Source organism: Telmatherina bonti, assembly GCF_933228915.1.
Source record: "Telmatherina bonti genome assembly, chromosome: 10".
Lineage (NCBI taxonomy): Eukaryota > Metazoa > Chordata > Actinopteri > Atheriniformes > Telmatherinidae > Telmatherina > Telmatherina bonti.
This window is the reverse complement of record NC_136628.1, coordinates 20,475,429-20,497,049: the sequence shown is the minus strand read 5'-3', so window position 1 is coordinate 20,497,049 and position 21,621 is coordinate 20,475,429. Positions and strand designations below refer to the sequence as shown.

Here is a 21,621-nt window from a genome sequence, read left to right as displayed (position 1 = left end):
CTTAGAACAGCTCATATGAGAACACTGCCTTGTGTTTACAAGATATTTGGACCAAATCTTTGGTCGACATGAATATGCACTTTTTCAAAAATTAGTTTATATAACTGTGACTCAGCGTGAACCAGATGCTGGTTAATTTATAATACAGTAAAACATGGAACCATTTGTGAAGTGAGAGCTGCCAAATGTTTAGGATATTAGGATTAACCACTGATACACCTCACAATTGGATTTAATGTTTGTGTTATTTATTTACTTTTTTATGTTTTACTCTTAATTTTGCTTTATAATGATCTTCCAAGACAAAAACTGCAGCACACCAACCCTGTTGCGATGAAAAGAGGTGTGCAGTGGACAAAAGGAGGAGTTGCAAAGGAGATAAAAGGTTACATGAAGCTTTAGAAAGCATCATTACACTGACAACCAAGACACAAACATGTACTGTATGCTTTAGGCTTTGAGAAGGGTGTGAAAAAGTATGGTTACCATGGCAATATGCCCTTTAGGCATTGGTGCATGGCTGGTGCGTGCGACTTACTGCACGATTTGCATACTGTGATAAAAGGGCTCAAACATTCATATTTTATCTACCATGAGCATAATACTTTACAAAACTATGTCATTCACACAAATCCTCATGAGAACATGTGCAAACACTACATGGCCTGGTTGTGCTGAGATACTCATGTCATAACATTTCTTTTTTAAAATAATGAAATGAAGATGGGGCTTAGGGAAAGCACTGCTTTCCAAAAGCAATTAAAAAAAGACAGCTGACAATAAGCTTGCACAGGTGGAAAAAAAACAATAAGAAACATCAAATAAAAGTCAGAGTTGGAGAAGAGGCAGAGTCAACAGGAAAAGAGCAGCGCAGGAGATCCGTTCCTGACTGCAGCTCCGAGCCCTTCTGCAGACTCAACGACAAAACAAGTTGCTTTGAAGTCTACGATGCAGCCTCTTCTTACAGAGAATCGGTGCAGTTACACAACACCTCGCACTGCTGAAACAAGGACAAGATGAAACAAACAGAAACAGGGGAAAAGAGGGGCTAAAATAAGACGATGAGGAGAGAGCAGGGGGATGTTGGGATACATCATTTCATAACCATCAGTTTCTGGGCATTTTATTTTTTAAGACTGTGTTACAGTGATGGAAACATTTTAAATATACATGATGTGCTTTTTCTTTGTTTGTTTGTTTGTTTTCCATCAGCATAGCAGGAGTAAGGTAAGGGGTCGACTATAAAGGGTCAACAACTCTTACATGCCGAACAACTTAAGTCTTAATCCTTTATGCCATTTACTACAGACATGACTGAGAGGGAAGCTTACTATCAATTAATTTACTTTATATTTATCCATATCCCAAATATAAATTAGTTTTTATTGTTTTATATTTATTATTTCAATGTTTTTAAAAATTGTAATGTTTTATAATTAATCTCTAATATATAATATTCTTTCAAAAGAATATTAACCTGTCACTATCTCCTGAGCCCAGAGCTGTGACCTCTAAAAAAGACAAATAAATTAAACTATCAACTCTTCCTGGAGAAGCCTTATGTAACAAAATAATGAATGATTCTCAGCAAGATGTTCCACGTTCTTACTGCGCCATCTAGTGTAGAATCACCAAACACCTCTGAGGCGGTATGCAGCTTTCCTTCATCTGTTTGAACTTCCCTTTTTTATTTCCTCTGTCCCCTAAATACAGAACACACTGTAAAAATAAAAGAAAAAATAAACAGCCATTTTTTGGACCAACATTTTCCTGTAGGCAATATTTGTACAATGATTACATCAATCATAAGGCAAGCAGGTAAGTACACCACATGGTGGCAGTGTGTATTAACTATCCTTATCACAGTTCAGCATTCTCCCTAAAAAGAAAAGTTTCAAACATATTGTGCAGGACAAAGCAGAACAGTACAGCTGACCGCATAAATCAGGAGTGTCCAGCTCCGGTCCTCGAGGGCCACACTCCTGCAGGTTTTCCATATATCCCTGTTCCAACACACCCGACTCAAACTAATCAGCCATTGTGGAGAACTTTATTGGCTGTTGGATTCATCTCATGGCAGTCAGGAGTGCTGGAATAGGGATACATCAAAAACCAGTAGAACAGCGGCCTTGAGGACCAACGTTGGACACCCCTGGCCTAAATACTTATTCTCTGCAGAGTAAGTTTACACTATGGGACCTCATATTGCTCATTTGAAAATACCAAAAGCACATGGGTGAACACTACTTTATTTATTTATTTCTTTTTTTTTGAAAGAAGAAATGAAAGCAAAATAATAATAAAGTAAATAATAAAAATAAAACCAACAAAAGAGAACAAAAACTTGATATATTTGATAAAGCATCACTTTTTTTTTGTTGTTGTGATGTTTTTCAATGCTCATTCTTATAACATGAGTTGGTGCTTCATAAAAACTTAGTTGTGTGTACACTCTTTAGTTTTGAGCTATTATGACTGGTTCAAAACAAAACTCTGTCACATAAACCTTGTAACTTTGTTACATTTATTAAACCAAACAAACAATAAATTAAAATATCTTAACAATTTTCTATGTATAATTAGTTAGCATATTACTGAACCCAGAATACTTCAACAGGAGCCTTTGTCTATTTTCACTGATAAGAAAAAAGAAGCATGTTCCTGTGGCCAGAAACTCCCCCACTAATCTTCTGCACCACAATAGACTTACAGTGGTTACACAGAGACATGCTTTGGGCACCACAACCATGCTCTGAAAGACCACAATGTGGACGGATGATCCATCACCCTGTTCTGCCTGAGGAAACTCAGCAGAACTGTCCATGGTGCTGAATCCACAGCCGCTACAAAACACACTGCTCTGAAACACTAACCTCCGAGTTACCACTAGACAGACTGAAGAAGACCGAAAGACAGGCGTACTCAGTTACAGAGGGTAGAAACAGAGACAGAAAGGTTTGTTCCTAACATGTAAATCAGTGGCCTGAGGAGAAATAAATGAGCAAATCTAAGGTTTCTTATATCATGAAGCAGCAACAAACATAATCATTGTTCTTTTTTTTTTTTTTTTATTTCCATGTGAACTGTGGGTGAAAAAATGTGTCATGTTTGATACTGAATTGCTTTCAAACTGCACAAAATACCTTAATTTTACTTTTGTAGAATGACAGTGTACCGTTGGTATGTCATTAATTAACTAGAATATGTATTATGACCACCTAATCAATAAATAAATAAGCAACTACAGTACTGACCAGGAACAGCTGGTTCGAATATGAAAGAATATTTAGGTGTGAGAAATTAATAATGGATGAGAAACAAGGGTAGTCGAGAAAAGCTAAAAAAAAAAAAAAAAAATTAAATAGAGGGAAAAAAGAACTGCATGAATGAAGATACAGTGCCAATTAACCTTGGAGCAGGTCAAACTGGCACTGGTGTATCTGAACTAACATAAAAGCAGCGTACAGCAGCCTGTCTGCCACACTGACTGATCTGTTGCATAACAGCTTATGTAACCGCTTCTGCTCTCTGAAGGGAGCTATCAAACTTTCTCATGAATCTGTAAATATGTCTTTTTTTTTTTTTTTTATAAGCTCGACTGCATTTTCCTGTCCATCATGTGTCTGAAGTTTACCTCTCTGAAGTCAGAATACAAATGAAAAACACAAATTATGAATTGATGATTTACAAAGAGCCAAAAGACTAAACTCACCTCTTATTTTCACTTTTCTCTCCCGAGTTTTAAAAGGTCTACAGATTTAGACTTCGCTTGTCTTGTAATTTTAATTGGCTGCTTTGTTTCTCACTCTGTCTTTCCTTTATTTGACTCAGTCTGGCTGCTACAACACATACTGTTTGTTTTCTTTCTTCATTGATCGCTGTTCTTGGACCTCTGTTGCATTACTCATTGAAATTCACAGATTTATTTTGATTTCAGTGTTAACAAATTAGTCATGTATAAGTCCTAGAAACCAAAACTATTTATGTGATATGTAAAAATCTTTTTTTTGTTACTATAATGCTGAAATTTTTTATACATAGTTCTCTGGAGATTCAGCTGTATTTGAAGTGGCGATTCAGGGAACTGATGCGTCAGAACAGCAATAACAGAACTACAAGGATTGGACAATGAGCTCTCTGTTTATCTAGTCGTTGATTTAATAAGTATTTTCAGGTCTACTTAAATACAACAGCTGTAGTTCTTTGTGTAAGTGCAGTTATTAAAAAAAATAAAACACAGCAGGGAGTGATGTTTTTAGTTTTGATAACAGCTTAAAGAAAAAAATGATTCCAAGAGATTTTTAGTTGTTTAAAATGATACAGTACACAACTTCCACTAAGTTCTGCATCAGAGTGGTGCACATTACATTAATATTTTATTTTAGAATGGAGAAACTTTTGAGGTACTTCTTTACAAAGCACATCTTGTCTTCACTAGGCTGGCTTTCAGACATAGTTTTCATTCGAGGGATGTGACTCCCTTTTGGTATGCAACAAAAAGCACCAAGTTGGGATGCAATATTCAAACTACACATTTGTTTGCAAAAGATGAGAGCTGGTAAGGGAATGAGTCAGACACTGAGTGTGTGCATCTGTGATGAACCTGTGGTGTGACTGAGTTTTCAGCAGTCTGTCAGGGCTGGAAATGTCTGCCATCGATTCTAATTTGGCAGCAGATTCTCTGACTACAACCAGACCCCCAGTCTGCTACAGTCACTCCTCACTGGTAGACCGAGAGCCGCACACACAAGCTGGCTAACTACATCAGCAAGACACACGCATAAAGGCAACATGGCACAAAAAGTAAACATGGCAACAAAGCAGCACTTTAGTCTTTGGATTCATTTTTATGATGGAATCCACAAACTATTTCCCACCAGTGTTATTTAGCAAAATGCTCAATAGTTAATACACTTTACATTAGTCCCTTAGACACATACTGTGCTGAGTAACTGTGACTCAGCAAATCAACAAGAGCAGATGGACTTGCCCACATTTTGCTAAAGCAGAACAAAACTTGACACAACCACCATAGAATACATCTAATAAAGAATAAGAAGAGCTAAATGCTCTGCTGTTGATCATAAAATAATCTGCAAGAGATATTTCTAACTGACATTGTTCCAGCATCTACTCTATAGACCCTGCATAGCTGGATGCAGACCAAAAAGGAGAATGGGGACAGGGTGGGAACAGAATGAAAGAGAAGTGAGACAAAAAAAGAAAAGATGAAGTGACGTGCAGAGTGGCACACGGATTGATAAAGAGAAAGAAAGAGGGAGGAGAGAAGACAAGACAGAGCCATATGTTGCCGTTCTTGCATTTGACGGTGCATGCAGAGTGAGCTAATTAAATGAAAACTAAACAGCCGTAAAATTAATGGAATGCTGCCAGCAAGAAACAGACAGACTGAGAGGGACAAAAATGACAGGAAGAGGAGGCCTGGAAGAGGAGTGAATGACTGAAAAAGATGTTGAGAGGGGAAAAAAAAGAACATCTTTTGATAGGAAGAAAGCTAAATATATATGACAGGATAAAGGACGATGCGGATAAAGATAGGGATGCAGTGAAAGTTGCGGGCGGTGAGAAGATAAAACTGTATACACAGAAATGAAAGAGGCTGGTGAGAAAACAGATAAGGAAAATAAAAGCTGGCATTGGCAGCAAGGAGAGGAAGAAGCCAAAAAGGTGGTCTGAGAAGTGAGAGCTGCACTGCAGATTGTGAACAAGTGGCTCCTTCTCCTCCTCCTCTCCCACATATCACAGCTCATAAACCTGTGTCATTTAATGAGCAAAAAATACAATGTTATGTAATCATACAGCAGAAGTTGTCAAAATAAGACAAATAAAGAAAATAGCATGTTTATCTTCAGCAACCCAGAGGGGGAAAATAGCATGTTAGCATTTGCTGATGAGTGGTAAGTCCAAAGTATAGGTTAGTAAGGGTAATACTGTTTCCTTTAAAAGTATTTAGTCATACACAGAAACACAATCAGAGTATTGATACCCTGGAAACTATGGATGTCTGTGCAAAATTGGAAATTGACTGACAAAAACCTTTGTCATCTGCCTAGCATGGAGCAATTGGAAGTTCACTGATCTATCTAAGCTGTCACTTGTTATTGTCATTACATTAACTGGAAACCCCAAATTCCCTCGGGGTCATTTGAAAACATAATTACTGTTTAAATGCAGATACTTCTTTTAAAAAACACAAAAGCAAAAGAGAGAGGAAATCATTGCAAGAAGGAGAGCTGGTATGTTTTGGATGTTTGCTCTCCATGTCACAGTTTATGTGCTTGTACTTAAACATACAGTAGCTCATAAGTTAATAGTCTTTAAAACCATAAAGCTCGCCTCTTACCAGCATGGTCTGCATGCATATTGTCTATCTATTTGTTGAAAAAAAGATCAATAAATCTATGTACTCAACAAAATGTTGGCTGGCATTGGGTAAGCCCCAACCAGCTGAGATGTAAATGAAAATCTCTCATTAGCAAAAATTCCTAACAAGATTCAACCAACCATGGAGAAGAATAAGTGGCATCACTTCATGCACTGGTTGGCAGTTGCCTACAGTTAATGCTGAGTGATGCGTGAGTAGAAATCCACAAGTTTAATAAAAGGCACATGTGTCACTATCTCTTCCTGAGTATGCATGAGCCTTATAAAAGGTCCAGAAGAGCAGCTGGGGTCCGACATGGCGTCTGTGTGTAAACAGAGCTTAGTTGCATTAACAGGCCAGCCTTGTCCGTGTCCTAAACCACCTCTGGGTCATCTATCTTCTTGATCACAGCCACCCAGCTACACTGTCCCCACCATGCTACAGTGTGACATCACAGCAGGATAACCAACAAGAGGCAGAAAACTAGATCGAGTTTTCACAGTGACACGTATATGTGAAGTAATATGTACAGCTGGTTGTGGTAAAGGCAAAAAATGGGAGATAGATGGCAACAGAATCATTACAGAAGAGGGGGAACTTGATCTACTGTCTCACAGAGTCTCGTATTACAGAAATATGATATCTAAAACCATCACGGTGGAGTAAGATCTCAGTGGAGAGAGTATGCAGGGCACAAAGACTATCAGGTGATCACAGACACTTGGCACACAGCCGGTTGTGTGTCATCTCATCTCCATTCTCTCTCAATGATCATTACAAAATGAGAAATATTTAACAGTGACATCAAGCTGAAACAAACAAAACCATAAATTACATAACTTTAAAGCAGGTTTTGTTTATGTATGTCAACAATTTAGATGCTAGTTTCTGTGTAAACTAGCATCTAGTACACACCTGGATTTTATTTTGGTACCATGATATGGCCTTTTAATAGCCAAAGTCAGTGTATGGTTGGCAAAGCTTAGAATCAAATATTTTACCTATTGATTATTCTACATCTCGTTGTGTTTCCATAACAACACTCATCGACATCCATAACAGCAAGCTACCCCAAAGAACATTGTATGGTATTATAGTATAAAAGAGTGTATTAGAGAAAGTATGGAAAAGCCGTCTGCACAGTCTATATATATTGCATTATTCACATCAACACAGCAGCATCAACTTAATCTCAACTTCCTACAATCCTCCATGAAAAAAAGGTGCATAATCCCAACCTCTCTATTTCTGGCCTTGTTATGGGGGTTAATGATACTAAGAAACCTGGGCTCCTGTGTAGCTCTAGTGGGACTCAACGTTGCTGGCTGTGAGGCCCAGAAACCTACTTCTGCCGTCAGCTCAATGACTGACACAGCTCAGCTCACACACACACAACAACACGTATGCACATATGCATGCACCTGCACACAAACACAGGCTTTACTTAACCTTTGAGGCAACCTTACCCTTGTACACACTCAGATAATTACTTTTTTCTCCTCCTGATATTCAATAAAGCATATTCAAGTGTTACTGAAATGGTCATAACTTCTGCCAGTCCTTATGCATTTAAATGCTCACATTATTCTTTAATATCTAATATATCCAATATATATTATTTGTTTTCATGCTGTCTCAAATCTTATTGTATTGAGACTTATAAGCATGCAATAAAGATGACATGGATTAGCCACATTTCATAGGGGGTTTAAATTTCCTACAAGCTTAACTGGTGTGTGGTAAACCTTTTACCTATTCAGAAACAAGATTCTTCAGGTTTTGTGCAGGATTTTCTCTAATGCATAAAGCATTAAAAAAGATTCAATGCAGTTATGTTTTGGAGCTGCTTACTGGCTCTTCAACCATTATTTCACATCTTGCATTAAAATCTGACAGTTTCTTTTCTGTTGCCTTAACAATAACACAGTCACAAACACAAAGCCCACACACAGGATCAGACCTAAAAAAAATATGAGAAGCTGGTTCAGCACACCGCCCAACCCAACCAATTTGGCAGTGAATGTGTTACCATGCCTACGGGCCCAATCAATACAGTGTCTAAAAATAGAATAACAGTCTTACATCCAATCACACAGGGATGAACATGGCAAGAGCAGCATTTTTCATTTATGCTTAAAAAAAAAAAAAAAAAAAACTGTAACCAGTAGCAACCGCAGAGTTAGTAGGCATATTTAAAAGTATTAGTTTAATCCCAAACAGGAGGTTTCTTAACAAAAGCATGAGTTCATTGGCTGGCACCGGGATCCAAGAGACAATGGTGTCCTGCTAATTTAACTAGAGGCTTGTTAAATACACAGAGATGAGCATGAAAAGAAACATGATGGATCTTTAGAACTGAGATAAATGGTGACAGATCACTAAAATGGCCATGAAGCATGAAAAGTCCCTCGAGCAAAGAGCATTTTAACAAGTATGACTCACAAATTGGTCATTTAGGACATGCCCGTGGCTCAGAAAAGATTTTACTGTGCCGAATGTAAGGATGATCATCAGGCCCAGCACAATCTGTTCCAAAATAATAATATGAATGATGCTGTTGCCAGGGGAAGAGTGGCCCCGTGTCCCTACATTCAATAACTTGGATGCACCACATGACCGAGAGAGAGGGGCAGAGAGAGGGCAGCAGACAGAAAGAGTGAGACACTGATGTTGAGACATGACAAGGCATGGCTGATGTGAAGGCAAACAGGACGAGGATGTCACCAGTACAAGATCAAACCACGACACGCTGGCAGACACAGCATCTTTCTCCTTTGCTTACATGTACACACAGCCTTCAATCTATGCCTGAAAGGAGGCTTGTCTGATGATTCAGCTGCAGTGCAGACCTGGTTTAGTGCCATTTCCACACACATGGGAACATTTTCTCATTTTAGTAATGCAGGGAAGACAATGTGCATTGCTCTAAAAGAGTAGGAGCTGGATAGGTGGGTGGACTATGGAGTGGGATGTGACAATTTATTTTTGTCCCAGGAGGCAGCTCTGATACACACTGTTGCAGTGTGGGTGAGACTCCATTCATAGATTTCTTTCTACTTTACCTTTTCTTGATCTATTTCAGTCAATGTATCACACGTTCCACAGCTCTGGCTGTGAATGGAAACATATATTTCTGATTCACAAAAAGGGTTCAGAAAGAAAAATGAATGTTAACTGGTTACATGTTAAGCCTTTATGAGACTTTAGTTCCCCTCTTCAATCGAAATAAGACCAATATTCTCAGAAAATACTTTGACACAGGGTGTATTGTGACTCCTTATAATGGATTTTCCTTCTCTTCACGACGTATCTCTACATTACCACAAAGTCAGGGCTACGTGATTAGTGAAATAAGGAAATAATCATTTTAAATAATGCAGAGATTCTCACCAGTTTTCCCTCCAACGTGTAGATCTTCTTAACAATCCCAGAGTCAAGTTTGATGGCATCAGTGATGTCGGTAAGGACCTGTTCATAGGAATGGGCTGTTTTCTTGTTCAGCAGGATCCTCACAGCTTTGCGAGGTTTAACTCCGCTACGCACCACTGTCACCAGCTTTGGACGGATAAAGTCCTTGTTTTCACGGAACTCCAGGATGCCAGCCTTGGAGCTGCTCAAGGAAACAGGGCCACGAGACGAAGATGAGGCCTTGACGTTCACCGACCAGTTGGGGTTCACGTTCTTTGTATAATCCAGCTTTTTGTAGGCTTCTGTAGAGCTACACACATAGCTGTCACCTGTTGGTTAGCGAGAACAGGAAATCAAAGGAGGGGCAACTTACAAACACTTAGAAGAAGAAAATGAAAATGAAAGATTTTTGCTGAGCAAATATATTGGCAAATGTCAGCAGATACAAAAGACAAAAAGAAAAACAAACAAAGAAAAAGATGGAAGGGAGCTCTTCCTGTGATGTAACAATGCTTAAATGAAGCTATAAGAGTGTAAAACAGCTCAAGAGAGAGCTAATCTGAGCTGAACAAATGTCTGTTTCGCCATATGGCCATCAAACAAGTGATATAATCTTCATCAACAGCACTTTACTGGATTAGCCATTTCTGTTGAACAATGCCATAGATTATTTCCTCTAATTTCAAACCAATCTGTAAATATGATTAGTTTAAAGATGGGACTGCTCACTTGATGCTGTGGTTTGTTACGTTGCTCTAGCCTACTAAAGAGAACCGGGCTAGATCACATAACATGGCAGCTCTTGTGTCAGGAAGTGTTTCTTCTTTAACAGATAAAGAGAGGTAGGCCTACCACTCTTTGAGAGTCCAGCATGTCTTGTCAGTGATGATTATAACATGAATTCAGATACTAACGAAAGCTTGCACATACAGTCAAGGCCGGATTTTCCAATGGGCATTATGGTCATAGGTCTAGGGGCCCATGCCCAGTTGAGGCACATGTGGGGCCCATGTAGGGCCCCACATGTGCACCAGCATTTTGGACATGAAACAAAATGTACATAAAAGCCAGATAGCTTCACCACAGTGTCTAGTGTATTACTACTGTTACCATTGGCTGAGAATTGTTAGAAATGCGGTTTCACAGTATATCATTCCCACTTTTCACAATGTTGCGATGGGGAAGGGGGCCCCTGGAACATTCTGGGCCCAGGGACCTGCGCACTTTTAATCCGGCCCTGCTTACAGTAACTAGGCATTTAGCTGCAGCCCTCCAGGTGTAGCCTACCTGCAGTTCACACTCACCTTCTACCAGCTGATCAATACTGGTGATCTTCTTTAAGCCATCCAAGGTATAGATGGTCCGCACGCCCTGGGGTAGGTTGACATTGTCGGACAGAGACCGGGTCAGATCCGCCAGGAGGGCGTCAAAGGTCCGGAACCTGTCTGTGGAGATGGCGTATACGATCCCATTGAAGTACCGGTCGCCGTTGCGGTAGAAACGAACCTTCTTGGCTCTTTTCTCCGCACTCAGAGTCTTCAGGGTCCGGGTCCGATACAGACTGCAGTGGGCGCTGTGCGTGGGGCTCGGCACCCCGTTAATCTTGGCGCTGGACCGCCCGTGCCTCTGACCTTTGTCCCGGTCGTCAAAATGCTCCATCTCCATTTCGCTGCCGAGGCTCACGAGTACGGCTGTACTGTCTGCGAGACAAAGAAGGGGAAGAGATGGGGGAAGACTGCGGTGAAAAGTTTTCACTGGCGGGGAAGTCGCTAAATAAACAGACCAAAAGGTACCAAAGAGGAAGAAAAACCAACCCAGGAGAGGCTGATAAAGTAGCCAGCCGGTGTCTGTCGCTTCTGCGTTGTCTCAAAATAACCCCCTAATGACAGATTAAGTGCTCTTAAGCCGAGCGATGGACAGTGTGCTTCATGACGTCCCACACCGAGTTGTGAGCTCAGATGGGTGGACAGCGACAGTCACGAATCGAATATAATCTATTCATCTATCTAGAAAAGACTTTAAAGCATTCAGACGTGCAACCAGCAGTGTTCACTTATTTGACAATGTGATGTCAAATAAGACAGAAAGCTCTTTAAATAGTCGTAGGCTTTAAATGTGAACACTCAGCCTTGAAGTGAGTTTTGGAGGATAAGAAGCAATAGTTGAGCTATAACACGCTGTCTCACTATAATCTGGGCTAATAGAGATCACGTTATGACAAGGCTTACCAACGCGAGCTATTAACGCCTCTGTGACGGTCACCTCCAGCCTGCCTGATGCGTCCTCTCCCAGCAGATGTGAAGAAAAGGGGACTTCGGAGAGCTTGTCGCAGTTTGGATAAAGTGGTCTTGATGATTCCTGGCTGCAGTGAGCTCCCCACCACTCCGCACGTCTCTTTGTTGTCAGGTCTACACTCCGCCACCAAACACCCGCGTGTGTGCGCGACTGAGTGAGTGTGGTTGCGTGTGCGCAGCGATGAAGAGGCACAAGCTGGACTGGAAATTGACTGGATAGCAGCTGCTTACCCTCCCATTCTTTTTTGCAGCCACCACCCCCCTTCTCTCCTCCTCCTTCTTCACCTCCTCCACACGTCACTTCGTCGTGATTTTCATTCAGTGCCCCCACTCCTCATTAGGATGCAGACCCACGCTTTACACTCGTGCTTGTGATGCTGCCAGTCACCTCCCAGCCCCGGGGACACGTGTCAGTTGGGGGAAGACACATCAATGTGATCCTCAATGTGAAGCCAGGTTGGTTTGTAATTGTTTTCTTCCAAACGACCAAAAAAAAACAAAAAAAAAAAAAACAAAAAGCAAACAAACAAAAAAACACGTTGGTGAAAGCTATTGATTATTATACCCAGCTTATCTGATTTTAATAGCTTTTTTATTTCATACCATGCTTAGCTGTATGTTTAGTGACCGTTCTTTTAAATAAAAACAATAAATAGACTGTAGGGTAATCTATATGAAAAAAAAAAAAACATTATCCCACAATAATACTTAGGTTATATGAAATGTAACTAACTTCAAGTCTAGACAAATGTGCAATATATACACATGTATTTATTTTTAAGCCTTACTTTGTATCATTTCACCTTTAGAAATATGAAATATGTCTAAGTGTTTTTAACTTTGTATTTTGCATAACTTCCCAGAGCAGCACTGAGATGGAAAGCATGTCTGTCTCATATCTTGTTTCTTTCCGTATTCTCTGATGTTTGTTGACATCATGGCAGGAAATGTTTTTTTTTATTTTTCCCTGAACAGAGTTGGAGCAAAATGTCCTAGATATGGCCTCCGTAGACCACTCCCTAATGGACCATACCGTATGTGTGACAGTTGAAGTTGAAGCCACACTCTCTTAGACTTACACTTTATTTGCACTAAAATGCTTACTTTGTTCATATTTCTAAAACAGTAGTTTAATATCACAAACTATCCAAGCCATATTGTGCAAAAACTGAATATTTCTATACCCCTAACTTATTTTATTGAGTGAATATGCACACATATCCATCAGATTGTATGACAGGGAAAAAAATGTTTACCCCCCCACACAGATTCCTCTATTTTGGGACATACTCACGGGGCTCCAGCGTGCGTCACAAACTCAGGGCTGACGAGGTGTTCCCGTCTAAATTAATCTGAAGAAAAACAGGGCACAAGTAGGGGAGACTGTTTTGAAGTGAGTGCCAGAAAGATGGAGGACAAGGACAAGACAAAGTAACTATCCAGATCTGGTTTCCACAAGTTTGTGAGTCAAATCTGGAATTTTCCTTTCATACTCATCTCATGTGCATGCAAAAGGGAACAAAACTCTCAACAAAATTGGATGTCAACATTGCTGTTATTAAGTAAAACAAGAGAGGATCAAAAGGAGAATTAAGTATTGTCACTCACTACTCTGTGAGGTATTTGCCACTGAAAATGTAAAAGCAGTGTGACAATTATACCATCTAATTTCAATACTCATCTAGGGCAACAGTATGGCTAATGGATTATGCAAGGTGAAAGGTATAAGGAACATATTATTTACCAGTAAATGCAGGGATAATATTGGCTTACAAATATTACATGCTAATTAGATTAAATTCAAGTAAAATTAAAGTAGAATAATGAGAATAATGAAATCTGTCTTAATTTCCCAGTAAGGGAGTAATACAAATTCCCACACAGAGACTGGTGACACATACAAGTTGATCCTTGTTGTCCTCTCTAATATTCAACTACTCAATACACCACAGGATGGATTGTCAACATAGAAATGGTTGCAAAAACTCATATGTGACTCATCTTTCAGGTTTGCATGTACATTTGCAAATACATTTTTTATTTGCACATGTCCTGTAGTATGTACACTTCATTAGGCACAGTCCACATATAATAAGCAAGAGATGAACTAATTAACAAGGTTAATGAAGAGATGAACTAATTAAAAAGGCAAGGCAGCAGTATTTTGATTTATAGTGTTTTACAGTTATTACAGTGATTTTTCCCTGCAGTCCACCTATTAGCAGCACATAGAGCTGGTTAGTCATGTATGGGCTGGTGAGCTGTGCCAAAAATTGCATGTAAATGAAATAGCATGAAAAAGAGGAAAAGAAGTTGTGCACCATTGGATGTGCTCTCTGTGTCATAGGGCAACATGGATTTGCAATCTTTAAATCAAGTAATTATATTAATGGATTAGATTATTGCACTTTCTTGCAGGAAGCACTCAAAGCTCTTATATTTGATCCATTTTTCATCCACTTTACATTCATATTTGTTGATTGTAAGCTACATGTGTCTGCCCTGGGGCAGACTGAGAGAAACATGGCAGCCAACCTATGTACAGCCTCTCACCAGCACTGAAACATTCAAACATGTTACAAGATGACTGGGGGAGTGGGATTTGAACCACCAACCTTCTGATCATTGGACACCTGAGCCACTGAGCAAACATCCCTTCTACACCAAGTTGGTCAAGTATATGAGAAAGTCAATGAACAAACTCCTCCTTGTTGGGGGAAGGTAAAGTATTTGGGTTTTGGACTGATGGAGTGATCATGTGATACCATTCTGCATGCTTCAGTGAATGATTGACACTTAGGGGACATGCAGTAAATGAAATGTTGCATATTAATATTATATATATATACTATACTAATCACAAAATCTCATCCTCTGAATGGGAATGTTGATATCTAACTCAGTAAAAACTTATATTAATGCAGAGACACTAAGAAGTACAGCATGCATAGGTAATACAGTAGCGCTTGATGGTTAGTGAACAAGAAGCTGTAGTCTATTCCAGCTGCTGTCAGGTGAAAATATCAGGTTCATTTAAATCTAAAAGGTCAGATGCTGTTAATCCATGAGAACAGTGATTTCCAGCTAATTTTCACTGGGGAGCCCCTTCATGCAACTACCAAAAAGCTGTGGACTCCCCATTCACCCTGTGATGAAACCATGCATGTGCATTAGTAATGGATGCTTTCTGGCTTCTTTAGATAAAACCAAAGTTAAGGTAATTATCATCATATAGCCTTCTTTTTTCTCTTTTTTCAAAATAAGGCTAATAAAAATGCATTCTGGCATTTCTCAAGCATGTCTAATTAATAAAATGGTGCAAAGTTTGCTTTATTTGGCTGCCAAAATACTGGTTCTGTGAGAATGAAACCCCCAAATGATAATAATAATTAAAAAAAAGTTGGATGAGATTTAAAAAGTGCTCATTGTTTTAAAAGAAGAATTTTGTGGTCAGAGAAAAGAATGGTTTGTCAGGATTGATGATTGTATACATTTCTGGATAATACCAAAAATGTAGAGTAAAATGTCTGCACATCTGTCAATGACCTGAATTTCAACCAAGCTAAATGCAAGAAATGACATTGTAATTGCCATGAGGACCACAGATTAACACTATCTATCACTTTATAGCAATTTGGACTGAAACTCAGTGAATGTGTTTCAAAGTTCGCTGACATAACTAAATGCCGGTTGAGTTGGTTTGAAACTGTTGATAACACTGCCTGATGTTTACTTCTCTGGTTGACAGCACATGACAGCTTTGGTAGTAAGGACATAGATTAGGACACAGGAAAAGTGAGCCTTCATGCATTATTTCTTACCTTCAAAAGCGCTGACTAAAGCCTAATTTAAGGTGATAATTTATAAGCTAATTAATATAATATGAGTTTACTTGAGACAAATCAAAAAATGAAGCTTAAAGAAAAGATTAAGCTGAAGAAACAGAACCCAAAGATTAATGAAGCAGTTTTGCCAACGAAAAGTCTTTTGCCACAAAGATATTCTTTGAATGCAGCGTGGTGAAGCTGAACAAGAACAACCCATCCCCCACACTTCTTCACAAATAAAACAATGCTTCTGGCAATGTTTTAAATCACTACTCCATCTCATAGGGATAGTTTTCTTAACACCCACATGTATAAAGGCGGTTAGTGGGTAGGATGGAGGTGACTGCTAGTTCTGTGGATGAACTACATACAGAGAACGTGTTGGATGTGCTCCTGCTTACGTAATCCATGTTGTAGGTGGTATTTATAAAAAAAAAAAAAAAATGCAATCACTTAAGACATGTCAGACTCAACAGGCTTGTGTTACATTCACAGCTGACCTCCCAACACTCAACAACCCTCTCTTTTAAAATGAAGTCCAAACAATAATTCCAAATTAATATTATAAACGGTATCATTGGAAGGAAAAACTTAATCAGGAACTCTTGAAAGATGTGTACAAAAGTCAAAGGAAGTTGAGGGGTATGTATAAACACAACCATCAACAGACCGGACAGAGGATGATATCATCTGTGTTGTTTTTTTGGGGGTTTTTTTGGACATAAATCCTCATTTTGGTGAAGGATTGTATTTCAGGTAATGTTTCATGGTGGGTAACCGGCTTTCCCTTTGTGATTTTCTCTTCTCTCTTCTCTCTGTCATTGAATCATCACCACTTCCACCTTTCAGGCGTCCTCCTCCTCCTCTGTCTTTTTCTCCTTCTTTTCCCTTCTTGGAATCAGCATCTGCCTTCCTGCTGGTCTGGTTCCCTCTATGTGCCAGAAAAAAAAACATAAAGAAAAGTTCAGTTATGTGAATGAATTCATGATCATGCATACAAATGAAAACAAATAACAAATTCAAGATAAATCATTGGAAAAATGTTTTGGGTTTTTTTTTTTATGTTAACCTGTATTTCCTAAATTCTTAACAGTGCACAATTCATTTTGATTTAGAAAGAAGCTAAATATCATATATTTTAATTGATAGCCAGACAGATAAAGTGACTCACTGATTGAAAATCAACATTAACAGTGAAATAATCTCAGAATCTATTCAGTATTAATCCTGCCACTGTAAAAAGTGATTAATGCCGAAGCTATAAATCCAGTCTGCACAACTGAGCTCAGTCCTATTAAAACATTGTTTCCACTGACATCCCAAGGTCCTCTTTACAAAACTCTCTAGTACTTATTCCTGAGTGACTTTTCACCATAATCATTGTTTCTCATCCTTTCATTTTCAAAGCCATAGTCTTTCCATTGTATTGTGGCTCATATTATTTTGTTTATCACATGTACATGCATCACTTGTGTCTTACCTGATCTGTTGGCATCCTGGTTTCCTCTGTCGTTGAGTGGGGTTCTGTCCACTCTGGGTCCCGTGGGTTAAAGAATACTGAGGAAAGGGATAAGTGGTGAGGAACTGAGACTGGTGCACACCTTCGTTCCAGTTTGGCTGTTTCCTTCAGGGGTCACCACAAAGAATTATCTGCCTCCATGTAACCCTGTCCTCTGCATCCTCTTCTTTTTTACCAACTGACTGTTTTCTTTCATAACATCCATAAATCTCCTCTTTGGTCCCCCTTTGAGGCCTCTTTCCTGGTCGTTCCAACCTCAGCATCCTTCTACAGAGATATTCACCATCCCGACTCCATGCATTCCCATCCCATCTAAGTCTGATCTCTTTGGCTTTGTCTCTGAAACATCAACCATGTGCTGTCCCTATAATGTTCCAATTCCTAATCTTATCCATCCATGTCACTTTCAGACAGAACATAAACATTTTAACCTCTGGTACCACTGCTTCCTGAGATTTCTCCAAGGCTGCTGTCACCAAATCATACACGATTACTGGTCGTGTAAACCTTTTTCCTTTCATTCCCACTGATACTCTTATCAAACATCACACCTGACACTTTCTCCACCAGTTCCAACCTGCTTCTGCATCAAATTCTCCACCTTGTTTATGTCTACTCCCTGTAACGTCAGTGTTCCATTCGGGTCCCTCTCTTTCTACATGTATGCTGTTTTGCTGTAGCTAATCTTCATCGCTCTCTTTTCTAGGGAAATGCCTCCATCTCACCATATTTTCTTCCACCTGTTCTTTGCTCTCACTACAAATCATGTCACCTACAAACATCATAATCCATGTGGATTTCTATCTAATCTCATTTGTCAGACAGATAGGTGCACAACACACTCTAAGTATTTCCTGAGTTCAGAGCAGACAGACACAATCCCATACAATATAATATAAATGATTTGAATGACTAACATGCTGATGTTCTGTTACAACACAAAGCCAAAAGTCCTTCATTCACTTTTTCAACGCTCACTTATGTAACAAGACTGTGAATGATAAATTACAAGTATGAATGCAGAGAACATCAAAACTGTCTCTAGACTTTATGAATGTATCATTCTAGTTATTATCCATCTTTTTATAGGTCTACCATACCGTATAGATAGATTCAAAACTGGGTCTTAATTTATGACAAGTTCTTCTATCACCTCTGCTTACCTTAGCTATTTCTGAAAGATATGCCCGCCTCTCATCATTGGTTTTATGAAATGCCTGATATGGGAAAAAAAACAGCAAACCATAGTGTCATTTCCCTTCATTACACCTTCTGTGCCAGTAATCTATTTGTTCGAGAGTGTAATGCTTGGTATTTGTTTGGTAGGTGTGTATTAGAGAAGTCTTCATTGTTAATGAGCAAGAGATTAAGGATTACTGGTTGCACATGCTGTGCGTTAAACCTTTATTTAACTAATATCTCACACTCTGTTGAGCAGAACAATACACAAAGAACCATGTAAATGAATGAACAGCAGTGCAGGACAAAGGTTGAGAAGAATTTTTGCTGGAAAACAAAACTATGCAAAACAAAAAGCCAAATCTTTTTCAATCCATTCCTAATGATGGTCATTTGTGACCCAAAATAACAATTAGATGGAAACAAGTAAAGCTGCTTGTCTTAAAAACACTGAAACTAGACCTGCAGACATTATGACCCTTACAAATCCTCAACACCAAATCCCTCTCACTGCGCTTTGTCGACACAGATGAGACACACACCTTTCCCTCCTGCTCGATTTGAAGATGACAGTCCATCAGCTGACTCTGGAGGTCAGACTTCTCCTCCATCAGGAGTTCAAGACGCTGTTTAAGCATTTCCTGTGGCGATGAGCTTTAATTAATTACACATTTCTATATAAAAGGTGTCAGTCTGGTGATTAAAAAACTATTTGTGGTTGAATAACACGCAGCTAACTATGAGGATCAAACAATAAGAGGAAATGTTAAAAACAGGGGTGCAAAACTGGGTTAGGCTTATCAATAATTCATCAACCATATAAACACTTCAGTGCTGAGACATGGTGAGGTTTTTTAATTTTAATAGCATTAAATTGTAGCATGTTTCCAGTTCTAATGTATGATCTTCTTTAGGAATAATCTACATGCTTCTCTAATGCTCATCTTGCTTTCATCTTCACCGTTTGTTTGCATATCTTCATCATCTGTCCAAAATTTTACAGCCACTTCTTGAATATACTAATGAACATCTGCTAGCTCTGCCTTTAGGCACACAGACACATGCATTGTGCAACCATTCAGTGCAAGGCATGTATGTGAGTATGCATGTTAAAGCATTGTAATTAGGGTGCATTACTCTCCCATGGTTTGTAATCCTGTGATTACAGTGCTGTGATTAAACTCTGGTTTATGCAGTCTGCATTGAGTAGAGGATGGAAAGCAGCTGGCATCTCAATCCTCTCTCTTCTGCCTGCACTTATTTTGTGCCTATAGCTCTCTCTGCTGGTGTGTGCTTTTAAAACTACTGAGAAAAGAGTGTTTTGGACCCGCCCCCAGCCAAAAGAAAAAAGGAAGTTAAGAAATAACTCATAAAAATAAAAAGTTGAATAAAGCAAAAGAAATCAAGGAAATCCTCTAAAAGGAATTTAGATGTTTGTACTTACGATTGGCATTTCATCATATGATCTGATTGAGGCTAGTCGATCTGTAAGAAACAAGAGCAACTTAAACAGTGACTTAAACAGATGCTAGGCAAGAAGATAGAACATCAAGAAAGCAAGGCGGGGGAGATCATCCAGGACAAGAAAGAGGAAGACAAAGTTAAACAGATGTAGAGTGGTGTTTCATTGCATGTTGCTTTTTTTTTTTTTTTTTTTTGTAGGTTCAGTTGTTTGTCTTTGCATGCAGTAACAAATAAATAGTATCTGTTACTACTTTGTATCTGTGCTAAAATTTTTGTTTATATGTGAAATGACTAGTTTTGCTTTAAAACTGCACCATCAACTATTAATACAGTAATACTGCCTGTACAAAGCTACAGCACTTAGTCAATAAAAACGAACAAGGCCTAATTTCCACACATGCATGCATTTTGTAGTATGATGATCCCATAAAGTTTAAATATGCATTAACACCTCCAAATTTTGAATGTATTATTATTAGTTTCTTTAGAACTCACCCATGGGATTTCCTTTTATATCCTCCAGCCTCTCGCGAACGACAGAAATCTGCCTTTCCAGCTGTTTATTCAGCTCTACCTGTGTCTCATACCTTGTTTTCCACTCATTTTCTGACAAAAGAATAAACATGGAGAGAGCTTTACCATTAGTCTCACCGTGAATACACGCACACCACACTGAGGAGCCCCGACTAGCAGGAGGCCTCCGTCAGACACAGCCTTCACTCACCTTCCCCATCAACACCGCGGAGTCTGTCCTGCAGTCCACACATGGTGCTCCGCAGATCTGCAACCGATTCTTCCATCATTTCTCTACAAGGCCATTTCCAGAAGATGATATTTTTCAACAGATTAGCCAGAAACAACTGGGAAAGGGGGAAAAAAAAAAACTCACTTTATTTCTTTTTCTTCTTCCAGTTCCGCCTTCAGTCGACGTACATCGTATTTGCTGTAGTCGCTGTCTTTAGCCATTTCGGAAATTTAGTAGACCAAAGGTTTGTTGTTTATGGTTTCCATAGAGACCACTATCTCCGGTTTGTGGAGCAGTGTCGTAAAATAAATAAATAAATAAAGACTCAGAGCCTCTTCAATAAGTCAAAATGTTTATATTATTTACAAACTTTTTTCTTCTTTTACAATTAATTTACATAGCCCATTGAGGGTTTAATTTGACTTAAAACTATGTACCATGTTTTAATGTATTTTAAGTGCCATTTGATGTTTTGTTAACCATATGGATCTTAACTAAATAAGGGGAAAAGAACAGAGAATTTGCCCTGCCAAATAATTCCAGTGTTTTTGTGCTACATTACACTACCGGGTATAGGGATACATCCCCTATGATATGCTAAGAAAACAGAACACATACATATAATAACAAGCTTGTGTAATTTTGAACAGCAGTAGTTTGGTATTCAAAGTTTTACAAAAACAGAAAAGACATAACAACACTGTGAACCAATAACTTGAAAACAGGGTTTTTGTTTTTTGTTTTTTTAAAAAAAAAAGATTATAATTAAACTGATTTCCAATTGTTTACATGCACAGCTG

At 38.9% G+C, this 21,621-nt stretch overlaps 2 protein-coding genes across 2 annotated transcripts in view; both read right to left on the bottom strand.

Annotated features, from left to right (window-relative positions):
- The window catches only part of dclk1a (doublecortin-like kinase 1a), a gene marked incomplete at both ends in the record, with an annotated part of 46,525 nt that extends 35,067 nt beyond the window's left edge, over window positions 1–11,458 (bottom strand). The window contains 2 exons of the mRNA XM_079247281.1: window positions 9,776–10,122; window positions 11,098–11,458. Of these exons, the coding sequence (XP_079103407.1) occupies window positions 9,776–10,122; window positions 11,098–11,458 (708 nt within the window). The remainder of the gene's footprint in view (window positions 1–9,775; window positions 10,123–11,097) is intronic.
- Window positions 11,459–16,643: 5,185 nt separating this feature from the next.
- ccdc169 (coiled-coil domain containing 169) lies at window positions 16,644–21,042 on the bottom strand (the record flags this gene model as incomplete). The annotated part of the gene is made up of 8 exons (XM_079247381.1): window positions 16,644–16,845; window positions 17,395–17,471; window positions 18,597–18,650; window positions 19,155–19,253; window positions 20,057–20,097; window positions 20,572–20,682; window positions 20,801–20,883; window positions 20,966–21,042. The coding sequence occupies 8 exons, from the start codon at window positions 21,040–21,042 to the stop codon at window positions 16,644–16,646; spliced, it is 744 nt and encodes a 247-aa protein (XP_079103507.1).
- Between the last annotated feature and the right edge of the window lie 579 nt (window positions 21,043–21,621).